At 33.3% G+C, this 11450-nt stretch overlaps 1 protein-coding gene across 1 annotated transcript; it reads right to left on the reverse strand.

Moving 5' to 3' along the window:
• Nucleotides 1–466: 466 nt before the first annotated feature.
• On the reverse strand, nucleotides 467–6545 carry LOC115957452 (ras-related protein RABE1c-like). Its single transcript, XM_031075695.1, has 8 exons — nucleotides 6209–6545; nucleotides 4599–4671; nucleotides 2492–2592; nucleotides 1997–2062; nucleotides 1598–1695; nucleotides 1202–1264; nucleotides 1020–1112; nucleotides 467–843 (listed from the first exon to the last, which is right to left on the reverse strand). Exons 1-8 carry the CDS (start codon nucleotides 6279–6281, stop codon nucleotides 760–762), a joined length of 651 nt encoding a protein of 216 aa, XP_030931555.1. The 5' UTR covers nucleotides 6282–6545; the 3' UTR covers nucleotides 467–759.
• Between the last annotated feature and the right edge of the window lie 4905 nt (nucleotides 6546–11450).

An 11450-nucleotide genomic window follows, 5' to 3' on the forward strand; every position in this document is an offset into this window, starting at 1 on the left:
AGCTGATTTAGCCGGTATTTCTTAATTTTAATGCAGTTCTTTTTCTCAAAAAAAAAAAAAAAAAAAAAAAAAAAAAAAAAAAAAAAAAAAAAAAAAGAAAAAGAGATAGAGATAAAACTTACAATAAATATATAATTAAAAGTCTATGGACAGAAAAACCATCGCGTAATTTGCCTCTAGAAAGCACAAAGTACCGACCAGATTTTTTCAGAAGCTTCTTTCTTGTTGTACAAGCCAAATAAATATAATCAAAGTTGAAGTTCTCTTTTCTTTTTTTTGCTTTTTTTGAAGTGAAAGATAGAAAAGTCGTAGTTCTTTTTTGCTTCTTAATGGTGTCACATGCAATATGATGCATTCCAAATGACTAATGTTAAATGAGAAAGTTCAAACTTTTTTGTGGGGTCCGAAATAGAACTTGCTATATCCAGTTTGGCTTTTCAAAAATTCATGTGAGGAAGCAAAATAATTCAACCTGGCAAAGAAAGCTAACCAAATATTCTATCTAAAGAACAATCCAACTTTGAAGAGGTCACTTATGCAACAAATAAAAGTACTTCAGGGAAGTTCTGGGGGGGATGGATTACAAGTTCAGCAAATATAATTTTTCCTTGACTTGATTATAAATTTCTTGATGAATTATACTCTAAAGAGAAAGTAAAATTCAAAGGGGGAGTTGTACAATATTGCCATTACATCCTCATCAGAATTGCTTATACACCCTAATGAGTGCCACTATCAGAACATTCCCACAATTTCTAATCATGAACAGCAACTTGACCTTTGTGCAGTTTGACCACCACCGTCTGTCTGTTCCGGTTTTTTAACCTCAAGGTGTGATTTTGGCTGAAAGCACCAGACAAGATAAGGAATACATTAAAATTTATTGCTTTTTAAGAAAAAGAAACTAGGATTCCCATATTTGATGGCACAGCTCTACCGCTTTTTAGGAAGAGAAAGAGTGGATCACATAGAAAGTCAGAAAGGAATAGGAAAACCAAAAAAGGCGCACACTTGCGTACCTCATCCCTGGAATCAGTCTCTGCAAGCCTTCGCTTAATATCTCTTGCTATTGAAAAGAAGACCTCCTCCACATTCATATTTGTCTTTGCACTCTGCAGAACATATTCTTTTGTTTATGAGCCAAACAGAACTACTGGTACTTGAAATGTAGATTACATCTTGATAGCATATTTCCACTTACAGTTTCAAAGAACTTGATGCCATACTCATCAGCAAGAGCCTGACCCTTAGAGGTAGGCACAGCCTAAGAAAAGAAAGAGAATTATCCTTTATAGTTAACAATATAAAACGTAGGCATGCACATGAATACAAACAGAGATAGAGAGAATGAAGAAAGGATCAGATACAAGCCCAGTCAGTACACAAGCTTTTTAGGCTGGAGGGTCACATATCAATCCACAAGTCATCCTTCTCTCATACTTTTAAGGTGGTTGCAAGCAGGATTGAATAGACTGCATCAGTTATGCAAGTCATGCAACAGAAAAGCAGTTGTGTGCTCAATCAATGAACTTAGGATCCAGCCCACCGGCTGAAAAGACAGCATTTGCTGCAAGATGATTAATCACAAAACACCTACCCTTTTGCTTTCATCCATGTCAGCCTTGTTCCCCACCAGTATCTTATTAACATTGTCAGATGCATGTTGTTCAATGTTGCGAATCCAGTTCTTAATGTCTGAACAAAAAGAGAAAATAGCTCCATAAAGAATTGAAAGAGATATAGAATTAATTTCAAAAGCTTTGAAAATAAAAGAGGAACCACAACAATCACTAACTATAAATGAAAATATACAAAAACAAATTGCACTTGACCGCAACAAAAGGTGACAACAATACATACATATTATAGTAAAATACAAAATATCTAACAAGATTGGCTGATAAAGCCGCCAAACTACAAATACTATAAACATATCAAACATGGCAATTGCTATGAGAAGTCCAAACGTTGAGAACAAGACAAGAAGAGAAGTTACTGTTGAAAGATGACTCGTCAGTAACATCATACACCAGCAAAATACCCATGGCTCCTCGGTAGTAAGCTGCAAAAGATCATAAAGTATATAAGCAAACTCCTTTACAATCTAAAGAAAATGCAACATGCAATTTAGATAAAAATGATATAGTTGAAAATGAACCATCCTCACAAGTATATATCAGACCTCCCATTTTATATGCCAGTAAGCACATATGTCTAGGAACCAACTACAAGTTGGGACTTCATCAAAAGGTCTGATATCAACCAGATGGCATCATGACACCTGAGCTTCTACATTTGCATTTCAGGGTTTAAGAAGTCCTTTTCTTAATTCTCTAATTAAAGGCTGGGTAGGTTTACGATGTCAAGGCTTGAATATGAATAGTGACTATATTATCAAAGGAAACACCATCTGCAAATAATGATACAAACAACCAAACAATATACCAACTTGAAACCAAAGAGGCAATAAGCAAAAACCCAAAACACAAACCTGTAGTGATAGTTCGAAACCGCTCTTGACCAGCTGTATCCCAGATTTGCAATTTAATTCGTTTGCCATCAAGCTCAACAGTTCTTATCTTAAAATCAATCCTATCAACAAAAAAGATTTAATATTAAAATCACAATAAATATTACGACAGATATAAACGGGGCTTCTAAAATATTTCCACCACAAACAACCAATGCTTGTCTCCAATAAGAATAGATACAAACTTTTTATTTTAAATATTGGTTTTTGAACCACAACCACCCTAAACCTTGTAAATATTGGTGGAAGAATGTCCTTATTGAGCCAGGGGCAGTGCCACCTTATAGCCAGGGTGGTCCTGGCGGTGGAGAAATTATAGAGTTCTCTGGTGGATCACGTCACTTGTCCACCATTCCACTAAAAAATTTCCACCTGTTTAAATTTGCTAAGTTAGTAATTAATTTCTATTTAAAAAAATTTTCTAACTAACAATTTTAAATAAGTGGAAATTTTTTAGTGGAATGGTGGACCACATCACTTATCCACCATGTGTATCTTATAATTTCTCCTGGCAGTGCCAACTTATGGCCAGGGTGGTCCTGGTGGTCCCAGGACCACCCTGGCCTGAAAAAAAAATAATAAAATAAATAAATAAATTTATACATTATAATTTAAAATTTTATATTATACAACTAATTGGTCAAGGTCACATAAATTTAGCTTTTTTCATTGTACAACTACTTTTCTTTTTTCTTTTTCTGATAATTTTGATTAGAAAAAAATAGTAGTTTTAGTTAATTAAGTGAATAAACTTAAAAAGTCACTTAATTTTTATATAACATCAATTAATTCATTATATATATATATATAATAATAAACTTTTTATTTTTATGATTATAATTAAACATGTGATTGTCCATTCTAAGGAAATTTGATTAAATTTACAATAAAAATGTCACTAAATATTATATTTTTACATTTTGCTATCATATTATTAGTAATAAACTTATTATATTTTTATTTATATAATTTAAAATTTTATTAATTATATTATTTATGACATCACCGGTTCAACCATCGGTCAGATCTCGGTCTGACCAAAAAACCAATAACCAGTCCCTTTTCCGATTCTTTCACCTATAAAACCATGGAACCCCCCCTTAAAAAAATAAATAAATAAATAAAAACTCTAGAAAAAAAATATATAATAAAATCACTAACAAAGCCCAAACCAAATGCCAATAGAAAAGCCCAATACAAGATCAATCTCATCTCAGACTAAGACTATCACTACTCCAACACCAACACAATTAAGTTTTTTATTTAACAAATATTAAAAAAAAAAAAAAAAAAAAAATTCCTCAGTGCCTTGCGGATTCACAAGTTATTAAACAATTTAAACTAAAACTAAATCAAACCTAAAGGCTAAAAGGAAATAAAAAAAACTCACTTACTCTCCCCAGCCATCGCCGTCCATTCATGTTCAGCAACACTAACAACAACCACAACTGAACTCCACAAGCTTTATGTTGTAAAACTTTATGTATTTGCGTGTTTTTTAATTGTTGTTGTTGTCAATATATAAATTTTTCTTTTTATTAGATTGTGTAATTTATGCTTGTTGAAGAACACCCTAGAAAAAATTCCTGGAGCCGTCACTATATTGAGCTATAGCTTATTGGCAAGAATAAATTCATATGTAACTACACAAGTATGTAAACACAAAAACATACACATATATACATATGCATCTATGTACGTTTGTATGTATGCATATATGCATGTTTATATGTATGTATTTATGCATGCATGTATATGCAAGTCCTAAGTCCTCAAGCCATCACAGCAAGGTGCATGTAAGTCTAGACCCTCAACAAAAGAGATGTCTTGAATAGCTATCTGAAATTTGAATTTATTTTCATCAGTTTATTGAGGTCTATTATGCCAGCACATAAATAGGATGAAACAAAACGTCAATAATCATCCAAGTGTCATTAACTTTTTTCCCACATAAGGAGGCCCCACAATTAATTACCCATGATACTCATTTGGCACTCATTATTGCATGAAGAAAGTTTGCTACAACACTTCAAGATATAAAAACTCCATAGTTCCGAGGGATACAAACCCAATGGTGGTAATAAAACTGGTTGTGAAGGAACCATCAGAAAAGCGCAAAAGCAAACAACTCTTGCCCACACCTGCAGAGATTTGATAAGCATGTCAAATAACAAAAAGGGGGAAAAACAAACAAACCCTCAAAAATATAACCTAGCATGTTACTTTTGGCCATTTTTCAGGAATTTGAGGTGCTTTATTTGGTTCTAAGTTTTTCTTTTTGGTAAAATGCATATATATTCCCAACCTTGCCCATAGGCTAGATATCCCCAAATCCCTTCCATTAAATACAACATGGGTAATTAATTGTGGGGAATCTTGGAGTTTGATCCTTGGCCACATCCATGGGAAGCTTACAAGATGCCACTAGGCCAAGCGTCCATTGGCAATTTGAAGTGCTTTGTATTGGCATATAACTCAAGTGCCTATGACCAGCTTAAAAAGGAGGCATGTCCACCAGAAATCATCCCTAAATTTAAACAATAGCTATGATACTTTGTGCAGATATGATGCTAAGCCGACAAACTAAGGAATCATTTCCTAGGATGGTAGAATGTCAAGTAATATGAACTAGGTTAAATATGCATGATAAAAAAATGAATGATATATGTAGAGATTTGTATGACATTTGATGAGTCTATAACCAAAAGATCAAGATTAGGAATCCATGACACCCAACCAAGTAACAAAATAAAACCAATAACCCGCATAACAAGATATGATAATTTAACAAGAGAAGGCATTTGCATGATATGTTGCTTGGAAAGAAGAAGACTCAACAAACAAATAAACCTCCAGCATTAAACATAACCACCATCCACTAGGAATGAAAAGTATAGATATGAAAACAAACATGAAGCTGAACATAATTTCCAATTCTGCAATAGAAGATAGCATGTAATTTCTTTAATTGTCAAGTTACACACAACCAATGAGTCTTGAAACCACAACCTCACTCTGTACCTAGCACTTACAGGGGAAGAAAGTGCCAACTGAGCTAGAACTCACTGATAGAAGATATCATATCATATACATGATGCTAATAACTTGTACATAACTCGTACATAACTCATTATATATGTGTGTGTATATATATAAATCATCATATATTACACTCATATCATGATTCATGTCACTCTCTCTCCACCTTACAATCCGAAAAAATTGTCTTTGGAGGAAACCCATCAAAGTTAAGCCCCACAGATTACCCATTTGTGCTGGCCAAGTTCTATACCAATTGCTTTCTCTACTTTTTGTGTTAATTGAGCTAAAGCTCATTGGCCCATTGCTTCTCACTAATTTTATTCATTAAAACAAAAACAAAAAACACCATAGCCCACTACACATGAAGCATGTAGGAAATTATAGCACAAAACTGGACAAGACCAAATATTAACCAAAACCCATTTCTCAACAATTATAAAATTTCCATATCGCATTGAAACCAACAACCTAAATCCAATCAAATAGCAATAGAGATCACATACCCATTTGTTCACATACCAGATCAAATGCAGTAATGCACCCATAATCATAACGACCAAAACAAAAAGGATTATAAGAAGATCTCATAGTTTATAGCTTATAAAAACAAAAACAAAAACAAAAACAAAAACTAACCACTGTCGCCAATAAGGAGAAGCTTGATGAGGTAATCGTAATCGGCACGAGCCTTTGCTGGTGGTGCAGCCATCGAGTTATCACCAAGCCCCCAAAACTCACAAACTCTCTCTCTTTCTCTCAGAGCAAAAAATAAAAACCCAACTAGAGAAAAAGGAAAGATATAATTGCAAGCTTTAGCAAGTGGTCGGTGACATATTCAGAGGTGATCCAATAGTTTTTATATGGTTTTTTGAGTATGGGTTTGGGTGATTGGGGGGGTCTGAGTTCTGTCTCTCACATGTGTCTCTCTCTCCGTGTGCAATATGTATGGTTACGTGTGTCTCTGTTGTATTGTTCTAACTTCTAAGAAGAGGAGTGGACTCGGGGTTTTGCGTCCTGTGGTCTCGGATGTACACGAAGATTTCTCGCCTGATTGCAAATCTAGCAGCGACCTGAATTAAATGAACTCTATCCAACAAATTTTTTTTTAATTGATTAAATTAAAGGACCAACCCATACTGTTCGGGTTTCCCTTTTTATGTCCTTCAAAAAAATTTTTAGGTTACTTTACCAAGTAAGTTTGTTTAAATTTTAATTATTTTTTTTATGATTTAATGGTATAAATTTTGTTATGTCAGTATTTCACTGACAATAATCTTAATTGTTTTATTTGTAACATTATTTTATTATTTTAAGAGAATTATTAGTGGAATGCTGACATGACTGAATCTAAACTCTTAAATAATAAAAAAGTTATTAGAATTTAAAGAAATCTATTGGTAGAATACCCTAAGAAATTTAGAGAATTTGAGTCCATATTTGAGATATTTAATATAATGGGTTACTCTAATTTGTTGTTTGCCCTTTTTTGATTTATTTCCCAAAAATTCCTACCAGGATGATGAATCCTACTGTAGGTGCCTTTGCATGAGCTTTAGTAAACTAAATATGAACTAGTACCATAGACACTTTGACCGCGAAAGAAGCAATTCACATAGAGATTTGACGCCACTCACTAAATTTTGAGGTTAATAAAATTTGTAAATCAGTGATTCATACTTGGAGAAGAATCAACAAAATAGCTAATAGCAGAAAAACTGATTTAGGTTCAATTAAATCCTCCTCAAAATAGTATCTAACTCGATTGTATTAGGTCTTAGAAAGCTAAACCTATTGTAAGCTAGTGGAGTATGAAATGTCAATTCAGCAAGCCCTCGATTAGCAAAAGCCAGTTCAATTGAACTTGTTGTCCTCGCCTATGGTGCATGACAAAGAGCTCACTAGATCAATGCTAGATTTGACGAAGATTTCACTAGAGCTAGAAAAATCTCGAACAAATAAGAGTGGTATAGGTCAATTAAGATCGTTTCTCCAAACAAAAGAACCATTTGATGAAGCGTGAATTCGTCAGTCAAAGTGGGCAGATGGAACTCCTTGTCGGTGCGAATGTATCCTCTATAAGGGTCACCGGTGTGGTGTCTGCCACAACGCCTCCAATGCCAAAGTTAGAATAAAAAAACACCTTATGAAATGAAAATAGAAGAACAAGATAAAACTAGTGTGCTTTCTCAAAGTGTGAATGTATGTACCTTCTGTTGACAATGTGAGGGCTTTATATATGTGGCTTTGGGTGCTAGCCGTTGTGGTTGTTAATGCCTTTCCTAGTAACGCCTCTTGTCCAATAATGGGGCTTTTAATAGGTTCCCAACGGTCTGCCTAGCTGATTTGGTAACTGCCCAAGTCATTGATCGACTACATTGAATGACTCCCCTACCTTCATCAGTGATGACTGGTTTCTTCGTCACTCAGGACGCCTTCATCATAAGTGTTATCTTCGTCATGAGTGTTAGCTTCGTCTATGGAATGTAACCTCGTCATTCCCATCACCACTAGTCAACTCAATATCATTGAGTCTCGATCTTTTATACCCCTCATCGACCGATCCATTGCTTGGATCAAATCAATTTTGGTTTGAATGGATCCAAGTTAGGCAAGTTTGTTAGGTTTGATTCAAGTTAGATAGTCCTAATGAAGGTGAACACAACAACAGTAATATAAGCCTTTTGTGGGCCTTACGGTTGTCGACATGGATGGTAATTTCATTCAATTTGTATTGCATGGATTTTCCTTGCCCAAAAAGGTGATAACAAGGGCAAGGCTAAAAAATTTTCATTGTAACCATTAGGAACTTTGTATATTTACTCTATTTAATGAATTATTGGGTATAACGAGACGTCATCTTATTGTATAATTCAACTATTTTGCTAAGAAATTTGTGGTTTCTATTAATGCTAAATATTTAGTTCATATTACACAATATTATTGATTGGAAAATACTTTTAAGTTTGTGTTATTATGTTAGTACATTGAATTTTGTAGAAATGTTTTATCAAACAATGCGGGGTGGTGCACCTATGATTTGACACTGTCTTGTCTCATTGCCATTCTAAGTCGTGGATTCACAATCATAAGGCTTTGTTTGGTATCACAGTAGAAAGTAAATATTTAATTGTAAAGCTTTTGCGGTAAAATTTTTTAACATCTAAAGCACTTTGAAAACAAAATTGATAAAGTGCTCTAAAGTTGTTACCCATGTTTGGTAACTAAATTGATAAAGAGTTTTTGAATGTGACAAATGACAAAAGAGAAACCTAAATTAATAGTGAGTTTGCAATAGTGGCACAGTGGTTGTTGGAAGGGAGACTTTGTGAGAGAGAGAGCAATATTGTAAAACAACCACACACGCGATATATACACACACACACACATATATATATATATATATATATATTTTAATATATTTTGGTTGAGGATGCATATATATATATATATATATATATATATTTTAATATATTTTGGTTGAGGATGCATATCTCACCCGAGAGATCCTTTAAAAGTGAATAGCCCAGCCTCAATTCCCAGTCCATTTAGTTTGCAAGACGGGTAAAATCTATCCCATTTGAGGTGGGGCCAATACTCGTCTATGCAAATTTTCATTTTTATTTGGGATTATTCTGTTTATTTTTTAGTGTGAATGGAGCTCATATTTTTGAAACGATCATCAACTATTTTAGAACTTAATAATCTGAGAGTGACAAACACTTCTAGGCACTAACCAAACTAAAAAAAGAAAAAGAAAAAGTGACTGTTGAGTTGGAAAACATTGATTAAAGGCATTTGAAGGTGTCAAATGTGACTATCAAATGTTAGGAACGGCCCATACGGCTATATCCAAACTCGAAACACCGAAGGTTCTCAAAAGTGCCGATGTACTAATTATATAAAATAAAATAAAAAAAAAGTGCCAATGTACTGCGTATGATTCCAAACTTGATATATGTCACTTTCGTGGTTGTGCTTAGAAGTATATACCGAGAAGATCCTCTAAAATCCCATCTTCCTACACCTACAAAAAGGCCACTAAAAGGAACAAACTTTTCTACTTTCAATGAGTTTCATAAACTTGTCTTTCATCATGTTCATCAAGTCCCTTCACTTTGGTATCAACTGTAATTTCTGTCGGTATCATATGGATTTAGAGGCTGGTGGTAGCAGCAACAACAGCGAGGATGATGACGAAGATGACAATAAAGAGACTTATCCAGAAAGTTAGCTCCTCACGGGAAACTTGCACCACAGGGCAACTGCGATCTTTGGCAATATCACATGTAAACTTACTTTGACACTGAGATGATAAATAGTCTTAAATGTTGTTATTACTCAACCCATCTTGAAGGTGGATTTTGTACTTTTGTATTCCTATCCTGTAGTATTGGATTTTGATGTTTTATCTTCAACCTGTCTGAAAGTATTATGACATCTTTTACTTCGTTTCTCTTGATCTATGAATCGTTTGAATTATTTCTGATAGCAATATCATCAATATTGATACAAGGATTATGATTAGAAAGCTGTACAAAATTTTCCTGCAAACTTAGTTGCTGGCCGGAATATGTAACGGTTAAAACATAGATCTCGTTTCATCATTCTCAGAGATAAAAGTTGTTTTGATTCTTTTGAATTGTGAAAATTCCATAATATAAATATGTAACGGGCTATTAACTAATTAAAAGGCTAGGCCTCAACCCATGACCCTGTCCATGGGCAATGTCCTCTTTGTCTTTAGCTGGGTTATCGGGTTGAGCTTAATAGGCTATCCATGAGTTTGTGTTAGCATATTATTTTATTATTTTTATAAGGAAAGAATCAATTTTTTTATAAGAGAATAATCAATCTACTATTTTTTTTAAATAAAAGAATTAAAGAATTTAATACTTAATTACAATTTTTTTTACAGTCAAATCTATTTAATTTTTTGTTTTGTTGATAGAAACCTATTTTATTTTTTTATTAAAGCTTTAAATAGTTTTTTTTTTTTTTTTATCTTTAATAAAAAAAAGTCAAATGATTAATTCAAATTTGTTAGACTACTAGAAAAATATATATTTAGCAAACTAAGTTTAGCATAATTACTTTGAGTATCTTAGTTAAAATTCCTCAATAATATCTCAAGATCAATCATTCATACATTTCTTATATATTTTTGTTATGAATTATGAGTTATTGGACTAGACCAACGGGTTAGACCAACGGACTGGACTACTGAGCTAGCCCACCGGGTATCTATGGGCATAAAAACTAGCCCACCGCCTGACCCACTAGGCTAATGAGCTACCCATAGGTCTCAATAACAAAAGGTTAGGCAACCCATTAGCCCGATGGGCTGTCGGTTTTCTAGATCGGACTATAAACTATTTGATGACCTCAATATGCATGCCAAATTTCAAAAAAAATAAATAATGATTTGATTCTGAAACTCATGGTGTGTGTAATTTACTAATCTTAAAAACTTCAATTTTTAAAAAAAAAGTGTTGAAATTTATCGATGAGTTAGTTATTGGTCTCAAAATCTCAATCATGTTGATATTTTGCAACGGTTACCGTACAGCTTCTGAGAGATCAACTTGAACCATTTTTATTTTTATTTTTTTGAACTTTGAATATGATATGATCGAGTGAAGCTTGTGTTCAGTGCATTTGAATTGCAATAAACACAAATGCAAGCTGTATCCGATATTAAATGTGTTTGGATACCAATGAAAAATTAAAATTATTTTACTATTCAGCTTATTTTTCCTATTACATCCCACTGCACTTTTTGATACTATTCATGAGCTTTACTATACTATTTTAACTAACTTTTACCTTTATTTACAGTTCTTTCAATATCAAATTTTCAGTTTAAGCAAAATGAGCAAAA

The sequence above is a fragment of the Quercus lobata genome, chromosome 8 (assembly GCF_001633185.2).
Source record: "Quercus lobata isolate SW786 chromosome 8, ValleyOak3.0 Primary Assembly, whole genome shotgun sequence".
In the NCBI taxonomy this organism is placed as follows: domain Eukaryota; kingdom Viridiplantae; phylum Streptophyta; class Magnoliopsida; order Fagales; family Fagaceae; genus Quercus; species Quercus lobata.